General features: G+C 40.9%; 1 protein-coding gene across 4 annotated transcripts in view; it reads right to left on the reverse strand.

Moving 5' to 3' along the window:
• Positions 1-21793, reverse strand: part of LOC311252546 (kinesin-like protein KIF21A) — a 38127-nt gene extending 16334 nt beyond the window's left edge. For all 4 annotated transcript variants that reach the window (XM_084345775.1, XM_084345774.1, XM_084345773.1 and 1 more), the window contains exons 1-7: positions 21205-21793; positions 4589-4811; positions 2133-2315; positions 1548-1697; positions 806-940; positions 533-697; positions 70-185 (exon numbers count right to left, since the gene is read on the reverse strand). In XM_084345775.1, the coding sequence (XP_084201901.1) occupies positions 70-185; positions 533-697; positions 806-940; positions 1548-1697; positions 2133-2315; positions 4589-4811; positions 21205-21248 (1016 nt within the window). In that variant the 5' untranslated portion in view covers positions 21249-21793. The remainder of the gene's footprint in view (positions 1-69; positions 186-532; positions 698-805; positions 941-1547; positions 1698-2132; positions 2316-4588; positions 4812-21204) is intronic.
• Between the last annotated feature and the right edge of the window lie 2974 nt (positions 21794-24767).

Below are 24767 nucleotides of genomic sequence, written 5' to 3' on the forward strand. Positions count from 1 at the left end.
AATTTCAGACTGGTGAGGTATATGATGTTTTCATGTGGCTCAAATCGCTGATTTCAAAGTAGCACAAACCTGTTGCCACCCAGTGAGTCTTGTAACAGCCGGGTCAGTTTGGAGTCTCTGTAAGGCACGTGGGTGGAGCGCTTACTCCTGTCTCCCAGAGCACTGATGACATTTCCCAAAGCGAGCTACGGAAAGAAAAACAGGAAAGGAGCTTTACTTCAGAAACGACAAGCCTGTGATGTGATTGGATATTTTAGGGTAAAAACAATTTCAGGAAGCTACAGATAGTGGTACTTTCAGAGAAAGAAATCAAGTGTGCAGTTCATGTTCTGGCCACCTGGGGGCTCTCTTGCGCCACAAAATCCCAGTGTTGATATGTGCTTTTAAAGAGTAAATTGAAGATTCACTCATTCAACTTAAACATAATGTATCAAATAAATCAATATGATACATGACTATGACCTGTGACTGCACAGCACTGGGTAACATGAAATGTCCAGTGCAGAATCAGACACGCTCCGAGTTTCCTCACCAGCCCACAGTTGATGGAGATGCCCTCTTTAGCTCTGTCTCCTGTAGCTCCAGTTCTCTTCAGTCTCTCAGAACCAGCCAGGTCTACAAAGTGAAACTTGGCTGTCAGCGTCTCAAACTCATTAATCTCAGAGTTGTTCGCTAGACGGTTGTCTGTCGTATTATCCTGGAAGAGAAAGAACAGAACGCAAAATAAATACGTAGGAGTTTGAATCTTTTACTGGAACGTGTTCAGCGACAGCAGAGAGCCACCTCTGTGTGTTAGAGTACGCACGTCGTTATCTGGAGAGCAGACTCGAACTTGGCACAGGTGGATGGTGAAGATGGCGTGGGAGCGCGAACTCTGGACGTTCATCTGGGTGCTGGCGGTGGTACGAGACAAGGCGCCCAGCTTCAGACACTGTATCATCTGTGAGAAGAGAAATGAAAGGAAACTTTTGTTTTTTTTGTGAGAAGCATAAAGGGACTATAACTTCATTATCCATTTTTCATAATGACAATTAAATTGAAAATGGAATCTTGAATCTCGTGAGACGGAGGGAGGAATAATGGGAAACACAAAGGGTTTATTCAAACATGGCAGACATCTTTGGGTGAAGGTCAGACCCACTCCAGAGGTTCATGTCGTATAGCAAAGGGATAAATTGTTCTGTTTTGTGGCAAGCAAAGGTGACATGTTTTCTATTTTCTTTTTCTTTCTCATCATTTAAACTATGGTTAATAACCTCGCTATGATCAGCTTTCATGAGGACTATTTCCTCAGCAGAATATAGTACTAGAGCAGTGGTTCTCAAACTTTATTGGGCCTGAAACCGACCCTTTAATTTTGTAGTGGTGGAGAAACAAATATATCATTTCAGAATACGTTTATTTTGACTGGATTCTAGTCACAAAACAATGATTTTTACAGTAAAATAACAAAATGCAGAACGGTCGCTTGTAACATGGTAAGTGTGCCCACTGGACAAAGATGGTGGTGATGGGAGAAAAAAAGGTTTCGGGGTGTTGAAGCTGACCTCAGCTGCAGAGGTGACGGTGCGAGTGGTCACCCCGACGGTGTAGATGCCTCCGTTGGCGTCTTCGTGAATCTTGATGTTGGACCTCTGCTTCCTGGCCTCGATGTCTCGTGTCGAATCGAACAAGTCCAGCACCTCCTCGTTATATAACTGGAGAGTGTATCAAATCAATAGAAACAGAAGACAGAAAAAAGTCAGATCGTTTTCACTGCCTGATCAATAGTCAATATTTTTATCTCTTCCCAGCCTCATCTGCTCCCCCCAGCTGCTCCCTCACCAGCTGGTGGCAGCCACTTGTTGGCAGTTAAAAATAAATCCAGGAGCTGACAGCAGAGACAGATTAATGACAGTTTAATGGCCGTAGGGTCATTTGGATGCTTTGACAACTTAAAATCACTGCACCCCGGCCGACCTTTGACCCCTTGCTGTCTGAACGCTGTAGCTACATCTAACTGATGGATCTTAAATGGAGTGGATGTCTTGAGTTATGAGTGCTGATAAATGAATCTTTATTTGAGGTTTAAAATCCTGAGAAATGGTTAAAATTTTGTCTTCCTCTGTGTGTTTGTGTTTGTGTTTGTGCACCTCCAGGAACTGTGCGTTGATCTTGAACTCAGGAACAGGCTTGCCCTGCTCGGTGGCAGTCTGTACGCGCTCCTCGATCCCTCTGAACAGGTGGTTGACGGCACGGGGAATGATACCGAGCTCTTCCTCTCCGATGTTGACGTCGAAGCCGGTTCCCATGGTGTAGGTCTTCCCCGAACCTGTCTGGACGAGGGGGAGAAGACAGAGTCGTCAGTCACTTTACCAAAATGGGAATAAAAGTCTATTTCTGTGTGGACTTGTTGTGGTGTAGTGTTTTTCCGTCTGTATATCTCATCATATATGTAAGCCTCCAACACTCTCTGGGTCTTAGAGGTTGGGGTGCAGCTCTGAGGAGTTTCACAACATGGAGAGGGTCAGAGGGGATGGGGTGGTCGCCACGGTGACAAGGGGAGGAATGCAACATTGAGCTCAAATTCACGCGTCACCCTTCTCCCCTAAAAGAGACCCTGACAGGAGTGTGTGCGGTGATAGATGAGGGAGTGCGCGTGAGCGATACAGTAGTGTCTGTTTGTCTGTTTTTTTACTATGAGACCACACCTATGTCGTTACTAACTGCGCACTCACATACACTGTGTTTGTGAGTGTGTGTGTGTGTGTGTGTGTGTGTGTGTGTGTGTGTGTCAGGTTTCTATGTGTGGCCTCCACTGCGCCCTGTGAAAGGCTCTTTGACAGGAACACAAGGGCTGCAGGAACAATGTGAGGAGAGAATAATGAACAGGGAGAAGAAGAACGGAGGGAAAGATTAAGAGGAGGGAAAGTTTAACGGCTGCTGTTCAACTCGAGTGTCGGCTGCAGCTGGAGACACAGAAACTAAAAAACTCAGTACACCAAACATTTTGCGAAAGCCACAACAGTTTTATATGCTGAAGTAAGAGCAATGTTGGCATATCTAAAATAAATCTACATGTGAAAGAGGTGCAATCAAAGCAGGAGATATATGTCTTGCTCTATATACAGGGTTACTTGTGAATGTATTGCATCCTATTTAATGTGACATTTGTGGAATTATTGAAGGTATGGTCTCTGCGATGTAGTTGAAGAGAGTAAGGAAGTGACAAACAAAACCTTAATGTTACAATGTGTCGATTATAGCAGCTAATGAACTTTTATTTTGTGTTGATTCTGGCGCCCCCTGTGGACAAAACTGGCATGAGCGCCATCACCTTGTGTCCGAAGGCCTTGATCTGGCCAGCCTGTGCATTTGTTTTAAAAGTGAGTGAAAGACAGACTTTAATTTTAATACTTTTTTTTGTCCCGTACTGAATCAGACTACGGAGCAAGTTGGAATCCAACCTGATGACTGGCATTTAAAATCACTAGTAGTCAGACAAAGTCAATGTTCTCTCTGATGTAGCACGTTTAATATGACATTTGTGCATTTATTTGGAGGGAACAACAAAAGAAAGTTTTTTATTTTATTCATATTATTTTAATTTAACCTTTATTTTTGTGTCCAGGCGTCTGCCATTTTGGTAGGATATATGATAAATCATCATATAGAAATGTGTTCATTTGTATTTGCCTGTTTCATATTAAATAAAAAAGTGAAGAAAACAAACAAACAAAGAAACAACTGTGTAGGACAACAAATTCACTGGCAATAGCTGTGCATTACCTTCAACTCTCTGCTTTGTAAGTGGGCATGAAAATGTGTAAAAAAAAAAAAAAAGTTTAAGTATATTATTAACTTCTGTATTAATAGATTAGACTTGAACAGACTATTAAAGAAATAGTTTAAGTTTATTTTGGGAAATATGGCTTATTTGCCTTCTTGCCGAGAGCGAGACTGATACCACTCTCATATGTCTGTTTAATATGAAAATGTAGCGTGCAGCCAGTCAGCTCAGCTTAGCATAAAGACTTGAAACAGGTGGAAACAGCTAGCATGGCTCTGTTCAGAGATAACAAACCCTGCCTAACAGCTCATTTATATTATATGTTGTTTAAAGTTTAAAGTGTAATCCCAAAATGTGTACCTACTCCTTTAAACTGTGAAGCCAGAGGCGGACAGGTTAGTGTTTCATCTGTATAATGTCTCTCTGTGATGTTTTGACTGTGCAGTTTAGTTCCCTGCTCCGGTATGAGGTGAAGCAATCTGCTCACTCTCTGCTCTGATTGGATAATAAACTCCCTCTATCTCTGCTTCTCGAGGCTAATCTATCAGAGCCAATATAAAGCTGTGGTGGTGAAGGCAGGTTGGAACATGTCAGCTGATAGTGTATTGACAGAGCCGGTGCAGCAGCTGTGAGGCCTGTTCACTCCCGTAATGCTCGTCTGATGATATGAAATGAGCTTTATGTCATATCACATGCCACCATAAATCTTGGGATGCTGCAAGCAGCTCCATCCCCTCGAGCGATGGAAAGTCAGTGAATGTGAATGTGAGACTTTTTGTGCACCATGCTTAAAAGCAAGAGAAAAGCCTGTTGACCGACCTGTCCGTATGCAAAGATGGTGGCATTGTAGCCCTCGAAGCAGCCTTCGATGAGTTTCTCAGTGCAGTGGTTGTAGATGGTTTCCTGCTGGGTGTTAATGTCGAAGACGTGGTCGTAGGTGAAGGCCTTGTCTTTGCCCAGGACCACCTGAGGCTCTCCGGGCATCACAAAGGTACAGATGTGACAGCCCTCGATCTTCTCTCTGGCCAGCTGAGGACGGATCCTGGTAGACAGAAAGATGCAAAGACAATGAGATTTGTCTGTTGTCAGTCTAGATTTCCACTGGAAAAGACAAATTAGAGCCTGACCGATTCTCATTTTTTGGGCTGATGCCGATACGGATATTAGGGAGTAAAAAATTCTGATGTCTATATATCATTAATTGCAATGATTTGTCAAATGTTCAACGCACTGATGGCTAAAAAGGATTTTAAAAAATCCAATCCTGTCAAAGATATTTCCAAGATCAACTCCAAAAACTTTTAAAGCTTCAGTTCACTATGTTAATCCACAAACTTTTCCAGATTTTGAAAGGCCACTGGCAGCTCTGGTCTATATATGATTGTGTGTAAGACAGAGGAGAGCAGAGTTGTCTGTGCAAGCATCTAAAGCCTGAGCGAGAATTTGTCTCATGTTTGAAAACCATGATTGATTTCATCTGAGCTGAAGGCAGGTAATATTTTCACTGAGCTGCAAGCAGATGAGTGCTGCTACTGTGCAGTGTGTGTGTGTGTGTGTGTGTGTGAAGGACCATGCAGTGCCAGCACACACTCCAGCAGGGATCATACGCAGTACAGTGCCCTCAGTGTTCAGACGAGAGAGTGAGCAAGAGAGCTCTGAGTAAACAGTCCCACCCTGGGTTTCATTAAGGAATTGCTCTGTTTGCTTTAGCACAAATAAACACACTGTTATATTACACCATTTCCTCCCATGATGCACCTCTGCCTCTCATCACTGAATTCACTGTCCACCTGAAGAGGAACTGGAGATATTGGGGGCAGACCAAGGAAATATTGTGACATATTGGGAGCGTTAAAATATCAGAATTACTCACAGCCTTGACGGAAATATACTGAAGATTATATTCAGCAGAAGATAATCCTGAAATACTTTTTGGAAATATCCTGCTGGAATACCTTTTGTAGGTAGTGAATTAATTAAAATGAGCTAAACAAGGAAAAAGAGAGAGTTACACAGAAGAAATAATAAGCAGGACACCTGAGAATCTCACAACAGTATCATTATAAATGGCTGCTATTGTTGCTCTCTGCTGGCAGTGCGTGTGAGAGTGTGTGTGTGTAAGTATGTGGCACTTTGCATACAGTTTGCATTCTGTGTGTAACACTTGTGTGTCCACTTTGTGTGTGTGTGTGTGTGTGCACTCACATTCATCACAGCAAGAGTCTGTAGAAGTTTTGAATGGCCTGAAAGGACAGTCAGTGTGTGTGTGTGTGTGTGTGTGTGTGTGTGTGTGTGTGTGACATCAGATCCCAGCTATTTAGCAGTCTCTGTCTGGGATTACAGCTCTGATGAGAAAAGAGGACGGAGCGGGGGAGGAACCAGGGCTTGAGGAGAAACTCAGTCCCACCTGCAGTAACTGTACACCTGTAGAGCAATATTACTGTCAGCTCTGCCTTATGGACAGCAGGATTGCCTGATTAATACACTGATAAACTGTTTGTTATGTTAACGTGTTTTTCAGTCAGCTCTATTTGCTTTGTGATGGCTTATTGTGTTTAAAATATCTAGCGTTGGCATCAGGACTTTCTAATTCTTTGTCATGCTGCAGTACACTGCATTTATTATCATAACAAGACCTGAACAATGTTTTTGAAATGCAGGTGGCAATCACCTGAAATATCCCATATTATATTAGCAAGTGTTGACCAAAAAAAATCACATCAAAGTTAACAGTGTGGGATGAAATCTACTATCCCAGTATTTAATAGAGCGGGACCGATGCACAATTTTTGGAGGACAATGCTGATATAAGGAATTAAAAAAATTATAGATATAGATAATAAACTCAGAATCTGGGGAAAATACTTCCATTGGTAATAAAATTCATACCTGAAATCAAAATCTGTCATTGCGTATGCATTAATGCAATACGTAAGAATTAGCCACCTAGAATTCATACTCCCAACAAATAGGGGCAGCATATAACCAGAGTACCTGCTAACTGCTGCTTATTTGTTTAAACATCCAGGACTGAAGCTACAGTTACTTGTTAGCTAAGGTGGCCGTGCAGCTAGCAACACTACCAAGGGAGTGTTGGTGTTCACACTGTTAGCACAGGAGCTTTGGACTGCTGGGAGGAAGAGGTTTTCAGGCCAGCTGGGAAACATCTGGCTAAATATTCCCAGCAGTTTTCAGCCTATAGTCAGTTAGCATTAGCAATCATTTGAAACTGAGTTTCTGGCCTCGCCTATTAATGCTTTCAGTGTCTCTGTCTCGTCAGTGGAGACAAATCCTCCGCTAAGTTCACAGGCTAGTTGCTAACTTTGTTTTATCTGCTGTTTGGTGTAAGGCACACGGCGTTAAGTGGGCTTATTAGAGCTCAGAGCAGCTGCATCGTCATCACGAGCGCGTAAGCTTACCAACTGTTGATATAAAAAGATAAATTAGCTAAGCATTAAGCTAAACACTGTACATAATCAATGTTGTTTGAGGTTAAACTGATGTAAATGTCACAGTCAGTGTTGAGGTCATCTGAGGAGACTGTGATTTAACGGTAGGATGGTTTAGGGCATTACAGGAGTGACTGCATAATCCTGTTGGCCACCTTCCCAAAACTTGACAGCGAGCCATTACTGTAATCCATTGTAACAATGGAAGCACTCACTGCTGCTTATAGCAGGGGCATTAAGTCACTGGGTTATTGTTCATTTCGGCAACATAAAAGAAGTGTAACAAAATATGGACTTCAACATGAGACGTTACGTTTAGAAAATGTCAAATTCAGGAAAGTTGAATGAAATACGTCAACGGTTGCTCAGTCTATAGAAGAAGAGAAGAAGCCTGCAGTACTGTAGCCCCTTTCAGAATAAATGCCCAGTCTTTCTGATTGTTTTCATCTCCACAGTCTGATGCAATGTTGGTTTGTGTGGTCCTACGACATCCCCGGGGTCCTCCATACACAGAGGGCCCTGGGGAGGGGTGGTCTAAAGAGGAAAATGAATGTCTGAGAAAATGTTGGAGATAAAGATAAAGAAAAAGGATAAAAAGAAGAAAGAGACGAGACATAATGGTTACAGCCCAGACAAAAACACTGATGACAATCGGCGGAGACTGCCACAGTCTATCCAGTCAAACAGACCTATTATCTGTCTGCGTAATGATGGTCTTTCACATGACAAGACCATCAGACTGCAGTGGCTCAGCCTTTGGAAACTGATGTTTTTACTCTCTAATTTCTCTTCTCTTCAATGTGCTAAAAGGGACCAATTTTAAAACTTTTAGACGTACCATTGTCAAATTAATTGTGACAACTTGTTTTCTTTAATTAACTCGGCAGAATTGGGACTCTGAGGGAGATTTAAGTCTTTAACCACATGCCAACACACTCACAAGACAGGAAGGACAATTCTGCAAATACCTACATTACTTTCATTAATTTTTTTTTTTTTAAGTTAATTATTACTGCAATTGTTGTGCTTGGTAACTACAGACTCACTGGTAAACAAGCAGGTCTAAGATGGTATTCAGTTCCAACCAACAAGATATAACATGTCAATTAGATATGAGTGTGGCATCGATCTTCTCATCTAACACGTGGTAAGAAAGAGAATAAAAGTATTTCCCGAAAACTTTTAACTATTTCCCTGGTTAAAGTGGCTTTACGTAACGATATTTAGCAATTTACATGTATGTTTTTATTGACCATATGTGTATGAAAAATCAGAATTAGGATCAGAATCAGAAATTATTTATTGATGCCCGAGCAGAAACTGGTTGTTACAGTAAGTTCAGAATAGAAATATCACAATATAGAGAGATTTAATAAAATATAAATATAGAAGACAATAAGAAATAAAAATAAGATATACAAGAAGTACAAAATTGGGTCGAAAAATCGGGCCTAAGAAGGTTGTTTGTCTAATTAATGAAACCAAATGGCTGCCTTCAAGATAGGAAGTCATTGTAAAAACATTTAGTATCTTGAAATGACAAATATGCAGTTTGTACTTGATACCTTGTACCTGCAAAGCCTCTGCCTCCAGTCAGTTGGTTTAATCCATGTTGTGCATCATTAGATTTCTGACGGTGTGTAACAGATCTTAACTAGATAAAGTTCAAGTATGTCTTGGCCTTACATTGATGCTTTTTAAGCACTGTGGCACAATGGAGCATTATCTTAGGTTTTCTTTGGATGTCTGTGTATTCAAAACACGAGCTCTGGCATCACGCACCTCCGCTAACTGTAAACAGGTGAGGGATAGGTTAGGTGTGAAGCACGTCCTGCTGGTGTGTTATTAGTGTGACTGACTTCAGCTGTGATTATGATCTGGCAGGCTTCACTCTGTGGTTCAACCCAAAACACCCTGTTCTCCTGGATGAATAAGGGCTGCCCTTCAGCACTGCGGAGACTTACAGCGCTAATCCAGCTTCTAGAGTGACACACACAGGCTCACAGGCTGTTTCTCCAGGAAATTTAACTCCACCACCTCCTAAATGTGCACAATCACGCGCCCATACGCACGCACGCACATAGAGAAGCATGCCTCAACACTTTCAAACTCTTGCACAATCTTACTGTTTTAGGGAGTAGGGAGCAACTTGGTTTGTGATTTTAGTCGTTCTTAAAATGTTGTATTTTTTTTTAAATAGACTTGTTTTGTAAATTGTAAAAACCAAGTTTTACAGTGTCAAGAACACTCCCCTCCACACACACACATACAGATCAGGGGCCCCCAAGGCCGAGTGAAAACCTTTAAACACATTAATGTGCTGTGACAGTTTCAGCCGGTAAGAAGTTTCTGACTGGAGAGGATTAGAGGGATACATTTACATAGAGAATTTAGGGGTATTCCTCACCATGTTACATTATAACATACAAAGGTTACTTTACTTAAAGGAATAGTTCAACAATTTGGTATAGTATTCACTGTATTGCCAAGAGTTGGATTGGAGGACTGATGCTTATAATGGCTGTCCATTTAATAGGCAGTAGGAGCAGACAGGCAGTTCCCAGGACCTCAGGAAGCTGTTATCATCAATGAAACCCAGTATACAACAGCAAGTTGTATACTGGTCCTCAGGGCCCCTGCATGTTTTGAATGTTTGCCTGTCCCAACACACCTGATTCAAATGATCAGTCCGTTATCAAACTCTGCTGAAGCCTGATAACGACCAATTTATTTCAATCAGGCATGTTGGGGCAGGACAACATCAAAAACATACAGGGCAGGGGGCCTGGAGGACCAGAATTGAAGAAGACTGGATAAGATAAGACATTTAATTCAGTGAGCTTTAAACATGCTTATGGATTGATATTTTCACCTATGCAGAGATGCTAGCTGTTTCCCCTTTATTCCAACCTCAATGCTAAGCTAACAGTCAGGGTCCAGCTTCATATTTAACTCTTGAAGCATAGTTACCCAAATCTTGAACCAGCGTGGATGAAAGATGCCCTACATGCTATTCAGTAAAAGTAAAGCGCATTCACATATTGAAAACTTAGCAGTAGCGCTCATATAGCTTGTTAGCTTGTTATGCTGAAGTACTGGATACTCATCTGTAATTCTGGGACTGTTTTCTTAATCCGGCTCCCACCGGTTCCTGCAGAATATCTGACCATTACCGCATGGTTCTGCAATGCAAGTGCTACTCTCCCGTCGCCTCCAAATTGCAGGAAAAACATGGTGTTTTACTGTGTAGCTAGTATTACATTCATACTACAAGTTTTTCAGTAACAACTGACAAATTTGTCCAAATGTTCGACTCGCCTTGTCTTGCTTTTGGGCTAGAGCTTGCCAAATCCTGGTATCGAATGTCTATTTTTTGACCACCCGCTCCCACCCACAGCACCACTCTTATTATGTATTCAAAATGTAAAAGTGAAATTGTAAAATATGTAAAGAGCAACTCTTTAGTGCAGTTCAATAAGAGAAACCTGACTGGCATTGACTGATGTGAGGAGTTTAGAGTGATGAGACGCAGTTCATTGAACACTCCTCAGAGATGAAAGGGACACGCACACATAAAGTCAAGTCCATATAAATATACACCTATTCACAGACACACACAGACACACACATTACATTACAGACAGAGACACACACAGGGGGCCTTTGTCAGCCTCTCCCATGTGACAAGTCCAGTTAGGCTCCTTCTCTCAGTCTCATTACTGCGATTACAGCGACAGCCTGAGAAACACGGGCTCCTCGTGCACAAGCACACACACACACACACACACACACACACAAATGTCATATGTCTTTACACTGATTTTGGAAGCGTCATCCTTATTTGGATATTAAAAAGATTATAAAGGATCTTTGAAACTTTAGAGGGCAGCTACACCGATGAAAGTTAAAAATCTCAACAAGCTTAAGAGTTTACTCTTTGTCACATGATGGCTGAAACTTCTTGCATCCTGTCGTGGCATTTGAAAGAAACAAGTTATTTTAGAGACCATTTTGAACAGATGCATATTCTAAAATTGAATAAAAATCATTACCATCTCTATTACCCCTCTGCTGACCTATTGAATGACGTAAGAGGATGAGAGGGACCAAGAGATGAGAAGCTGCTGGTAAAAAAAAAAAAAAGCTGATGAGTCAGTCCATCAACACCATGCTGCTGATCTCATCCTTCCTGAAACACAGCCAATCAAATCACATGCTGACATCAGTCCTCCTGACAATCAGCCAATCGAATCACTCCCTAGAGATGCAGCCGATCACTCTGCATCATTACCGACAATGACGACAACAAAGCCCAATGTTTAATTTCTATGTACCTAATCTAATCCTCAGTGATTTGTTTTTGGTTTAGTGTGCTGCTGTTTACTTCAAACACTATGTACAGCAGGCACAGGCAGCACGGAGTGATTCAGCAAAGTCAAAAAGGAACATCTGAGCCCACAAGGCAGGAGACAACAAGACTCTTTTCTCCACATCTCACACTGCTACCAGCAAACTGACTCACCACCTGACCTCACCATCCACAGACACATACTTTTGGATCCTGCAATACTTAAGAAGCATTAGATGTGGAGCAGTAAACGACCATGTGTTTAACAGAGTTGTTAATCGATATTTACCAAGAAAACAAAGCAACCAACAAGAACAGCAGCACTTTTCTTCAGTAGCAGATCATTTATATTCTGGTATCTTAAATCTTGATATATTTTGGTATCTTACAACAGGAAGCACTCAGTCCAACAAGTTGGCTGTGGGGCCGTGATCGTATAGTGGTTCGTACTATGCGTCGTGGCTGCAGCAACCCCTGTTTGAATCCGGGTCACGGCATCACTGATAAACTGTTCTGAACTTTTGTGTCGTTTCTTGACATGCTCCACCCTTTGCTTCAATTTACACAGTTTGAAACAGCAAGGCTGAAGATAATTTTGCTGTGTAAGGCCCTATGTATTCCGACCCGCATTTGACTAGCATTCTCAGCATGTCTATAAAAAAACACCATGGTTGACTGCAGGTAATGCTGTCAGAAGGAGGCTGTTCAAACATACCACCATATGTAGGGCTAGTGGCGCAATGGATAACGCGTCTGACTACGGATCAGAAGATTCTAGGTTCGACTCCTGGCTAGCTCGACTGACCTTTAGCCTATGAATCCCTTCTTTACATAGTGTGTATCAAAGTCCATTTACAACTGCACATAGTCACAATAGGTAAATGGCCTTTCAGCATGTACTCAACGGCTTTCAATTTCAGCAGAAAGCACAGTAGTGCGTTTGATAAAGCAACAAGGCTTCATGTTTTCTGACTCAACCAGTCATTTGAACAGCATTCTCCCCACTTGTCTGCAAACTGAAAGACCATAGTTGACTTCATGCCATGCTGTTACAACAAAACTGTTCAAGATCTTTGAACATAGTTTGAAACTGCAAGGCTCAAAATAATTTTGCTGTGTGAGGCCCCATGTTTTTCTGACCAGCCATTTGCCCAGTATTCTCAGCACGTGTCTAAAAAAACAAGACCATGGTTGACTGCAGGCCATGCTGTGAGAATTTGCCTGTTCAAACTGGGCACCATACATAGGGCTAGTGGCGCAATGGATAACGCGTCTGACTACGGATCAGAAGATTCTAGGTTCGACTCCTGGCTAGCTCGAAAGCTTTTTTAAACCAATTGATACTGGTCTCCAATAATCCTTTTCTATGTATCAAAGTCTGTTTAGACATAAGACATAAGGCAAAGTCAAGTGGCATCTGCTTAATAAGAAACATATAGAGAAAAGAGTAAAAGGGAGAAAAACTGGAGGTAAATGAGTTTTGAGATCAGTCAGAGGCTGAGCTGAACACTAACACACACAGAAGCCAAGTTCCATACACATGGTATATTGTTTGTACAGTTATAGACGAATAAACACAGACTGCACAAATCCAGGGGTCAAATATGTGCGAGTAACACAGGACAAAAACTACAAAATCTATCTCCAACACACCCCTTCATTGAAATGTTCATTGCTAGATGGCTCTTTTCTTTGTGTTTACATGGAAATAAGCTCTCAGTTTCTACTGTAAGAGTCAAAAGTGAGAGTACAACAAGCAGTGTGGTCTGTATGAGTGCTTATAATGTGCAGTGGACAGGTCCAATGAAAAGCTCCAGTAACAACTGAGACTAAGCAGCTGAAGAATGTCTGTGAGTGTTTTGATGGTGATAAGAGTGGACCGTAGTCCTCTGAGGGGCCTTAAGTGTGGACTGATGACAGTGATGCTATCCAACAGAGGTTAATGAAGGACCACACGGCACCACACACACACACACACACACACACAAAAGCAGGTGTGTGAATTCCTGTTTTTATCCGTTGTGGGGTCCACCTTTTTTTTTGGTGACTTGTGAGGACCCACAAAGACATGTTCTACTAAACCATTGTTGCTAAGACATGAGAACTGCAAACACTCAGATTTCAGTGACACACACACACACAAACACACACACACACAGATAGCTGTTACAGCCCCAATCCTTCTTTTAGTCAAAGGCCTCTGTTGAAGTGTAAATAGTGAAAAGCTTCTCTCTATTCGTCAGCAAACTATGACTGTAGGAAACATGATCGTACCACTGCATTCATTCACATCCTTTTAACGGTGTGTGTGTGTGTGTGTGTCCGCTTCAAGAACGCCCTCATGTGCACCATCATGACTTCTTATACAACAACATGCACAAACACACACAGATAGACAGTTCTTTTATGACGCATCGGCCGGCAGGTGCACTTTATCTCTCTCTCTATTTGTGTGTCTGGACCAGCTTGTCTAATAATAAATCTAATGGCTGCCCAGAGCAAGAGGATGAATGAGGATGCAAAGAAATGATGGAAAGATGTAAATAAAAAGAGAGAAAGTAGAGCTTACGGACAGTGAAAAACGACCGAGCCACGATGGAGTGGCCACTCACTCCAGCTCAGCAGGACTGTGTTTTCAGTAACAGCCTTTCCTTTGTTTGGCAGCTGGTCTTGACATCAAGAGTCAATTCATTGTATCACTCTCTTCAGTGTATTTCTGTGAGCAGCAAGCTCAAACAGGTTTTTAACCTGTAAGAGGCTGAATGCTGCCAACCTCTGCCTTTTTAGGGCACACAAATTCATATGTGCAAGATTTATTATTATAATGAAGACTGTTCAATGCTTGCAGGGCAGAGAGGTTGCATCCAAGAGGTAATTCTGTGAAAGTGAATGATGCAACATTATCTACTGGAGCACTTTAACTGACAAATGATGTGTCGACTACTCTGATGAACGTCAACATTAACTCATGGGCTGAATCTTGTATCATTGTAGCATCATCTTAAAGCACTATGAGTCAATAACAGGAAGCTATAATAATGAATGATTCCTCTAAATGATTGATATACTGTAAGTTGATGGTTTGACTTGAAAATAATTGATTATTTGATAATCAAAATAATTGTCAGTTGCAGTCTACAATATAGTATAAGTTGCAGCAATATGTAAGTACATTCAAAGCATTCAAATATAACATACCAAATACAAAAATTACCAGCAGAATGTGAAATAACAGCTTCCATGCTATATCAAAGACGTCAGTAAGCAGGTATTCTAGATATATGCTGATATGCTGCTCGTATTTGTTGGGAGTAAGACGCCAGTGGCCAAGGTGGCCAGTTCTTACGTATTGCACCTTTGATATACTTTAAATCTCAGGAAAAAGCTATTTTTCTTCACTTTTTGAAGTGAAGAATTACCAAGTATAAAATGAAATGCTCTTATAGTGAATTTCCTTTCATTTTCTAAAAGGGATACATCCTTGTCATTTCCTTGTTAGTGAGAAAACCAGTTCACAGGAAGTGATAAAGACATATGACAAAGACCGCAAATCTGTCTTTTCTCTCAGAGGCCAGTGTGAAAACAAACAGGCGGTGATATCACAGAGGGCATTTAGGAATGTCGGCAGAAAAAAATGGAGAAGAGTGGGAACGAACGTGCAATGCTTACTCTGCATTTCAGTTTCCCCCCCAACTCTCTTTCTCTGTGTTGTTGTTTAGATGGCTGACTGACCCGTCTATTCACAAGGCCATCGCAGCACACCCCATGAGCCTTGAAAGGAACCCAGGGTTGCCATGGTGACAGCTACAACAAGCTGCCACCACGGGGAAATTCTGACTGGGTCACTGATCACAGTCCTGACTGCTTCCTGGGTCAAAGGTGGCCGGGCAGGAAGGAGGGAAAGTTGACGGTGGCAGAGGATGCTGGCTGTCACTCTGACTGGCAACCAGAGCCAGGGCATGTGAGGATAACACACACACACACACACACACACACCACTGGCCTCTACCGCTGATACCAGTGTAATGGAAATGTTCCTTTTGGACAAGGACAATTTGGTCCACTCATGACACACATGGGACATTAGATGAAATGCCTAACGCAGTGAAGAAAGAGGGAAAATAAGGATAAGATAGCAAAAACATGTCAAGCATGAATTCATAGAAGGAAGTATGTGGAAAAAGCAGGGTTTTAATCTAATCTAATCATTATTAAAAAAAATCCATACTGAATTAACCTCTGCCTGTGCTGGACAAAAGTTATTGAATATCTCAGTAACCACAATATCACATGACAGCAGCTGGCAGATGGCTTGCAGCATACTTTGCTTTGTGTTTCAGTTCACTTGAGTTGGTTCATGAATATTTATCATGAATATGCCTGGATGGACACGGGTTTTTGTATGCACACACACACTACCACATATGAGCACACACACACACACATATGAGCACACACAATGTTTTTGTAGCATTTGGCAGCAGGCCACAGCCTTTGCCCTCAAAAATAATCCACAAAGGTCAAGAGGGTGGGACATGTCTGACAGACACTTGAGAGGAGCCAATAGTAGTTAGACAATCTGGAAATGAGTAAATGAGTGGAGTTGGTCAGGGGCTGACTAGGTCTAGTTTGCCTTTTTCCAATTCATTTTGCAATGCGTTTTGCAGGTAATAGCATTCTTAAACATTTACTTGTTTTTTGTTTTTGTATTTCAGATGGATGTTGGCTATGATGACCTTAAAAAATCCAAAGTTACAGCTTATTCCACCAAGTCTTTGAAGATATGATAATAAATCACAATAAATGAACAGTAAACGTGTCAATTTTAAGATGTTTGCCATACTGTCGATAACACGGTAATAGCTTATTAAAAACTTTTTATATATGTATGTACGAGTCCTAACACTCCCTGGAATCATCCTTGTGAAATAAAGTATATAAATAAATGTCTATTTGTATTTCAATTTAGGGTAATGTTGCAAATCAATGTTGGATTTTTAAAAGGCTTTTGTATTACATACCTTCACTAGTGATAAGCCTGTTAGCTCGATGCTAACACTTAAAAATTACCTTTAAGCTTTCCATTTTCAGGACATTCACTGTACTGTTACTCATCTACTTAAACAGGAAGAGCTGAGTTCGACAGTATGAAACTTGATCCCTCACTGTTGGCTAATTTTGGACGCACACTCTGAATTATTAAAGCTGCACTTCAAGGATATTGACATAATGAGTCACTTGAATGGCTCCTTCAGGCAAAGTCTGTACCATGAGTTACTTTACGGATAAATCGTTAACTTCCTAAAGTGATTTCTCACGGAATATAGATATACGAGATAAACATATACCAACAGACACACAGATGGAATGTTATATAAGGAGGGATATCTGGAACACACAAACACATTTACACAGGGGATAGCCCTGCAAAGCGTGTGTGTGTTTGCTGAATCATCCAACAATGTGCTGCTGAAGTGACCCATCTGTCTGCTGTCAGGCGTGAACAAAAACATTCAAAACCAGAGATGGCAGCACAGCACACACATCTAATGTTTACTGAATCTTACTGAAGATCCATCAAGAGACATGTACACTTCTAAAGAGCAAATAGACCTTTAAATTACATCATCTTTCCATTAAGAAATCAAAATGACAATTCTCTCTGTTCAGGCTCCAGACCCCTTTCTTTCTTGTTCTGCCTCAAACCTCAAAAAAAGACATGATACAGGAGGGTTTCATCACTCGGGACCTGACGGTATGGGGGATTAGGAAACTTGCTAACAGACAGCATTAGCCTCGCAGGCTGGGGCAGGTACTGGTTGGCAACCCGTTAGCTCATTACTGCAAACACACACACACATCTAACTAAACTATTACAGGCTGGGGAGAGGCTGACAGTCAAAGCCTTTCAGATGCTATAAACCTTAAAGCCTAAAAATAATTAGAGTGTTGCCATAGTGATTAATGGAGCTGAAGACAACACGAGGGTGTGGTTTGCTGTTTAAAGGGATAAAGTCAGTGATTTAAGACTAGATGAAAAGTTTGACTTCCAGTGATTATGAAGTGAAAAACAATTAAACGTTCAGCTGGTGATGACACATTTTTCTCATACGGATACACCTCCGTCATCTTGATATGATCTGCTGAGATGTATTTTATAAAATAATAGTAAGCAAAAAATCAAGTTAGCTGGTGCGGGAGGGTGTGTCAGCCCCCATAACGCGAGGTGTTCACTGTGACAACTTCATACACTTTGTTATTACAGTAAATTGAAAGGTTCATTAATATGTTACAGTGGTTTTTATAGCCAGCTGTCATGTTGTTTTTACTGTCAATGGAAGGCATGCGACTGCTTGTCAGACGTGAGAAAGCATTAGTTTGATGTCTTTTATAGACCTGGTGTGAAACATTAGTACTCATGAGTCTGAATTTTGTGTTTCGTTAAAAGACAAAAAAACCCCTCCACAAATATCTGATGATTACAGCAGACCAAGCTGTAAACACACTGTCATAGTATCAAGTTGTTATGGCTAACATGTTAGCGAACACAAAGCATTAATAGTATTAGTTTGCTTTTGTGTTTCTTGTTACCTAACACATTTAAGTCCAATATTTATTCTCATTTACTTTCTGTTTTTGGTCTCCAACTCCTGAGGGAAATATCTGGCTCTTTAGCTACTAAATGCTCCACTATGTTTACCAGCTAGTGGCTTACTCTGACTGTCGTTTGGTGCTGGGAAGTGAGCGTATCGTGGGTTTAAATGACTGATCAGAGTGGTGAGAGTTAACCAAAACATTAAAGCTGCAGGTCGTAAAACCAAAACAAAGAGCTTAAAGATGCTAAGAAAGCTAAGCCGATAATTATCTAAGTCTGTCAGCGACACCTGTCATATTGCTCATAGTTGTTTGAGCGATTGTTCATATAAGATTATTGATTATTGCAGCTTCAAATTAAATCCTCCATTAGACTTTTTACTGTTCTGGATTATCAATCAGTATAAATTTGTCAAAAGTTAATGTTTGTTCTGTCTTTTAATTACTTTTATGTGTTTGTTTCTCCAATATGCCTTTTTAAGAGCAGATATTTTGACATGTCACAGTAATACCAGTTCTAAGTTTATGGTATTGTACATGCTGCCTCCCTGATGTGGCCTCCTCGGACATTTACGTATGGAAATAAGCCATTATTTTTGTCCTAGCACCACCTGGGCTTTTCTTTTTTTTTACTTTAAGTCTTTATGTCTGCTGTGAAAGAGGTCTATACCATCCATGCAAATGAAGCACACTTACATTTGAATTTGTATTTGAGAAAGAGAATGCAACTATTATGTGGATCAGGAAGGGGCTCTGGGAGCTCGCAGGTAAGGTCAGGATAGTTTCAGTGACAGGAAGAGGATCTACTAGCTGTGCGTGTGTGTGTGTAATAGAAACAGAGATTAGTGACAAAGCATTTTCAAGTACCACAGCTGCGCTTGGATGAGGCTCTGGACTGCTGACTCTTCTACAATCAGACGCTGACTTGAGATTCGAGATCTTTCCTAGCATGTCACACCTTTAACAAAAAAATGCACCATCTTGACATTTGGATATTGCTCTTGTCCAAATTCCAATTTCGCTAATATTTCGATTAATTGTGCAGCACTAAAAGTATACTAGTTTTATGGCATCGCATTGAAGAAGGCCTTATCATTCTCCTCATCTGAAGCCTGTCTAGTTTGGATTATTAGCTGAAAAGCAAATTGCTCACAGTCCTTTCATTATGGAGGAACATAATCTTCACATGACGGAGAGGTTCATACACAATTACTGACAAGTTCAAAAGCTCCCATTACATGAACAAATGGATAGAAGAAAGAAAGAAAGAAAGAAAGAAAGAAAGACAAACGTATGAATGAATGAAAGAATAAACCTATGAATAGTCGGCTGACCATCAAAAGGACCAAAGGTGGAAACTCAACTAGCAAACAAGACGACAGAGCTCTGCTCTCCAAATAATTAATGAAGCCTGAGCTTTCTAAGAAGATACAATAGCAGGTAGTTTCCATTCAGAGACAAACACAAACTCCTTTCTCTGGCCTTACCCTTGTATTAGTATTGTGTGTTACAAAGCTTAAAGATTCTTCAAAGTCCTCTACAGTGACTACTCTATGGCTATATTGAATTACTAAAGGTGCAATGTGTAAGAATTGGCCACCTATCCAAACAAATAGAAGATGGAATATCACCAGCGTACCTGCTAAATGTAGCTGCTCTTAGCTTGTAAGCCGAGTTAACCATCTAGCTAGTGGTCATATTAGCTGACTCTGCCCTAACTTGAAGCTCAGAGCACAGAGGGAGTGTTTACTATCAGATTATCACCTCTTAAGGTACAAAGTGGCTAGGGGCTAGCTAGTTAGCGTGCAATAGATATATTTGCAACACAATACATCAATACAATAATATAATTTTAGATAAAGGTGCAATATGTAAGAATTGGCCCCCTGTCAAATTCATACTCAAAACAAGCAGGGGGGAGAATATCACCAAAGGCTAGCTGGTTAGCATGCTAACTTCAGTAGATACTGTATCTGTGAGGCACAATACATACACATCAAAACTGTTACTGTTTCTCGCCTGTTGACATCTCACACGATGAATGAAATCTTATTAATGACTACATAAAGAAAGTGCATGAAGGTGCATTCTGCAAGATTATTATCTATGACAGGCTAATAAACTGAGTTGGCTCAGTAAACAGAGTTCTGGGTCAAAGTCTGAAAGCACAATAACAAGCGAGGCAGAGAGGGACGAGAAACATGAGAGGAACAACTGCTTTTGTCCTCCGTCTTCCACTGATCCAGTTCACATGATGGTTCAGATTGTCTTTCGAACACACACACACACACACACACAGAAAAGCACCTGCCCCTGACTTTAGCTGCCGCCCTATCATGTTGCTCTATTGATATCTTTATCGATTTGTGTGTTATTGTCTGGGTGTCTTTTTTGTTCAGCCTCACTGATCCACACACACTGGAATCACATCTGAGAAACGCTGATGTAACCGCTGAGCAGACGCTGACTATCTGGGTTTGTCTGCCATGTAGGTGACATATTGGATTGGCCCAGGGGGACAAAGGTCAGATCGGCATGATACAGCAAACTCAAATGCAAAATGTAAAATGCCTGAAAACAAATGGATCAAATGCAGTCAACACAGCCTTGCACCCTTTGTAAATAAAATGCCAGACTGTGTGTTGTTCTGACTACAGGAGAGACAGAGTTACAGGCTTTTCCTTGGCCTAATCCCTCAGAGCTGAGATCTCTCCATTCATAAATCCACTACACAGCATGTACATGCAGTGCAGGTATTAACAAAAGAAGCTCATGCGATCATGGGCCATTGTGGTCTGTACTTGCAGCTCCTGGCATGAAGAGAGCATGCATGTTGCAACAAAAAAAGCTTCAAAATAAGGAGGAGGGGTATTGTTTTGAAGGGATTTCTGGAGAAGAATGGAGGCAGATCGGAGTGGCTATTTATAGTAGTAGGTTAGATGAATACATGGCGGACGGTGGAAGGATAAAAGCAGGAATAACATGTGCATGCTTGTAGCAGGTGTGACACGAGCATCTTTGGAGAGGAGGGTCTGCATCCTTACCTCAGGGCGACGCGCACCGAGCTCTCATCCGGCCCGCCGCTCATGTTGTCACCGGCGGATAGTCCACACAGTCCGCTTAAAAATAGCTCGATTTCCCTTTTTTCTTGATCCTCTTACAAGACAAGAGAGCGCCGCCCGGGCTGGCCCCCTCCCTCCCTGCGCCTCCCAGGGAAAGCGCTTATATCTTGAGCTCCCACCGCCGCCGCTCTCACCTCCTCCTCGCCCGCTTGGAAATCACTGGAGCCATTTTTGATGAGATGTGATCTGATTCATTTGTTCTCCATAGTCGGGGGGGGAAACATGTGTGTCGGGATCCGGCGGTGGTCACCTCTCCAGAGGCATCGTCCCAGCCTCCTCGAGCCGGGCAGAGAGCGGTGTGTGTGTGTGTGGAGGAGCAATGATCCAGTCGGCGTGTGGTTCTCCAGGCGGAGGACGTAGCTAAACTCCTCCTCCTGAGCTGGACCAATCCTGACATGTAGGGGACAACTCCAGCCACAGGAGACATGTAGATAACAATAACCTAGTTTAACAATAGCAGGTTTAGAGTAATAATATCATAATAATTAAACCTTGCACCAAATAAAGCTAATTAAGCTAATTTAAGTTTTTTTTAAAAGTTTTGATAGCTTTTTAAAACATCTTTGTAAAAAAAAACACACCCCATAATATAATATATTTAATATATCAACTAGGCTATATACAATATACCATTAATGGGAATTATCTAAGTTACTCAATTACTGTATTTAAAGCTGCTGTGAGTGCTGCTGTCGTGTTAGCTAGCTAACTCCCTGTCGGTTGTGTAGTTAGCAGTCCCTCCTCTCTACGTCACCACACTCGCACAACTCCTTCCTTTGTTTTCGCGGCGGTTCTCTTTGCCTACTTCTTTTCCTCAAGCGTTTTTCTTCGCTCGACCTGTTTGGTGGTACGCTATAAGCTCTCAACCAGGGTGTAGCGCTGGAATTGGTAGCTTTCCCTGTTCGGCCATTGTCCTAGACAGGAAGTTGTCAAGCAGACGGGAAAGCCCCTTTCTGGAGTTCTCTGTCCTGATTGGATGAAGTGGGCAGGGATACCTGAATATTTGTTTTCTATTTAACTGGATGAGCAGCAGGAGGAGAGACATGGCTCCTGACCAAACACTCTATAACAGTGATTACTGTTGAGTACACAGCTATTCAATACTTATTTTAATAAAAAATATATCACTTACAGCGGTTTTAAGTACAATTTTGAGGTACTTGTACTTTAATTTGGATTATTTTCTGCTTCTTTATACTTCCAAACCACTACATTTTGTAGGCAAATATTATACTCCACTACATTTATTAAATATCTATAGCTACAGAATACTTTGCAGAGTGCATGCTGTGTCTTTCACTTGACTTTCACTTTAAGGTATAACTTTTGGGTAATTTACTGCTTACTACTTTACAACACTGTAAAACGTATGCATTTATTAATTTTGTCGGGATTTATATATCATCCTTCATTATTCCTCTGTTGTACTGATTTGTATATTTTGTTAGGCTATATATTATACCTTGTATATACTGTATACAGTATAATCCACACTACTATAGTTGATATTATTGGTATTATTGATGTAATAATGTTTTATTACATTATATATTATAGCCTATTATATTTTTGAACAAATACAAACAGTAACTAAGTATCTTTACCTAATAATATTATATATTGGTCTGGTGTACTGTACAAAGTTACTGTACGTATGCTAACTTCATCATTTTGCCTTGTACTTCTGCATTTAATTCCACTTGCATAGTTTGTATTTTTACTTCTACTGTTTATTTCTGTCCATGTGCTGATGCAACAGCTGAATCTCCCCTCAGCGATCAATAAAGGGTTATCTTATCTTAACAATGTTACAATTACGTTACATGTATGCAAATTTTTTCGTGACATTCTCCTGCTCTGCATTTTTCAATAATGTCAAACATGCCTTGAGAAAGTCCGAATCAAACTCCACTATCCTACTGACAACCAGGTGTTGATGGACAACATGCAGCATGTTCCTATAAAAAAAAGTCTATCATGTCTTTGACCATATACTAGATCTGGAGTCATAAAAGGATTGAGAAATCATGATTAAAATCCATCACAATGAACCCAGCTGCATCCTGTTTGAGTGTAATTTGAGTGGACTTCTGTATGTGGTGATAAGATGACACACTGAAGGTGCAAATATCAGGAATAGCAACAAATGAACATGGCTACTTGGCCATGCTGCCATCTTGTGGTCACCTCATTTTATTGCGCTGTTGAGGTGATGGAAGTGATTTCACCGGCAGATGGCTGCACAAACTCACTTGCTGAGCCTCGATTCTGCATTACTTGTGCACAGTATTCTCTATACTACTTTTTCCATAGTGTATTGTTATTGCAGTAAATTAAGAGGCATTTTATTACAAGGAAAAGACACAAGTCGAATCAATCTTAATCTAGTAGTTGTTTTTTAGCTGTTGCTGAAATTGTTTCATCTATGCATAAAGTTGTTTCACCTTTTACATATTGAAAGCCTGTTAAGAAGGCTCGAACACTAAACAGTAGAGTGCCAGTCTTATGAATCAAATGTTAAGACTGTCTAGAAACAGAATCATATTGTTTTCTAGGACTGGGCCTGACACAGGAAGTCTAAATATCGCTCAGAGTGAGGAGGTGGCATCGACCTTTCGCTTGCTGAGACGGGTTTTATTTTCATGAACCACCTACAAGGGCTATATATAACATGACATGGTTTCCTCAAAGTCAGGAAATAGAAATGTGTCAAAAACCTGTAGCTAATCTAAAAACTTCCCACTGTTATTTAAAGGTATTAAAACTTGAAATGGTGCAAATTCTGTTCCAGAAAGTGATGGAGAAGAACAAACACAACACAGCCCACTCTTCAAGGTTGCAATGTATTTTTTATTTACAAGAAAATACATCTTCATCTTCCAACGTAAAGTGACGTCAGCACATGATTTTTGTAACAGATGACCTTTATGCAGATGTACCTCTCTTGGTTCTAAGGTTAAAGAACACAGATTCCTACACATGCACAATGAGAGTTCAGTAAAGGGAGTCTGGGTTACTGCTCCAGGAATTCAAAATATAAAATAGTTCTATGTACCGGTGTTTTGATTGCAAACGGAGCTCATGTAGTAACTACAAAGTGTAGTAATCCCCGGCTTCAAGGGAGAATCACTGCATGTTGATTCTGAGGTACAGGACAGTCAAATAATACCTCAAAGATAACCTGAATACGCTAGAAACCAGAGAACTGCAGTACTCACGATCATCCACATTTCTGTCCTATATCATTCAGTCACTGACACTGTCATAAATATAGATTTGACTGTCCTACACCGCCTGAATAACACGATAATTCAAGCTGAAAATTTCAAACATTATCCTTGCTCATTATCCCAGTTCACACACATGTACAGTAAATCCAAATGTAACCACCACAATGTGGCTCTAATAAAACAATGTTACATGCACTATTAACACAATTATAAAATGATCAATTATCAAACAAAAGGGAAACCGTCATGACCTGA

This window comes from Pagrus pagrus, assembly GCF_965226575.1.
Source record: "Pagrus pagrus genome assembly, chromosome: 23".
NCBI lineage: Eukaryota > Metazoa > Chordata > Actinopteri > Spariformes > Sparidae > Pagrus > Pagrus pagrus.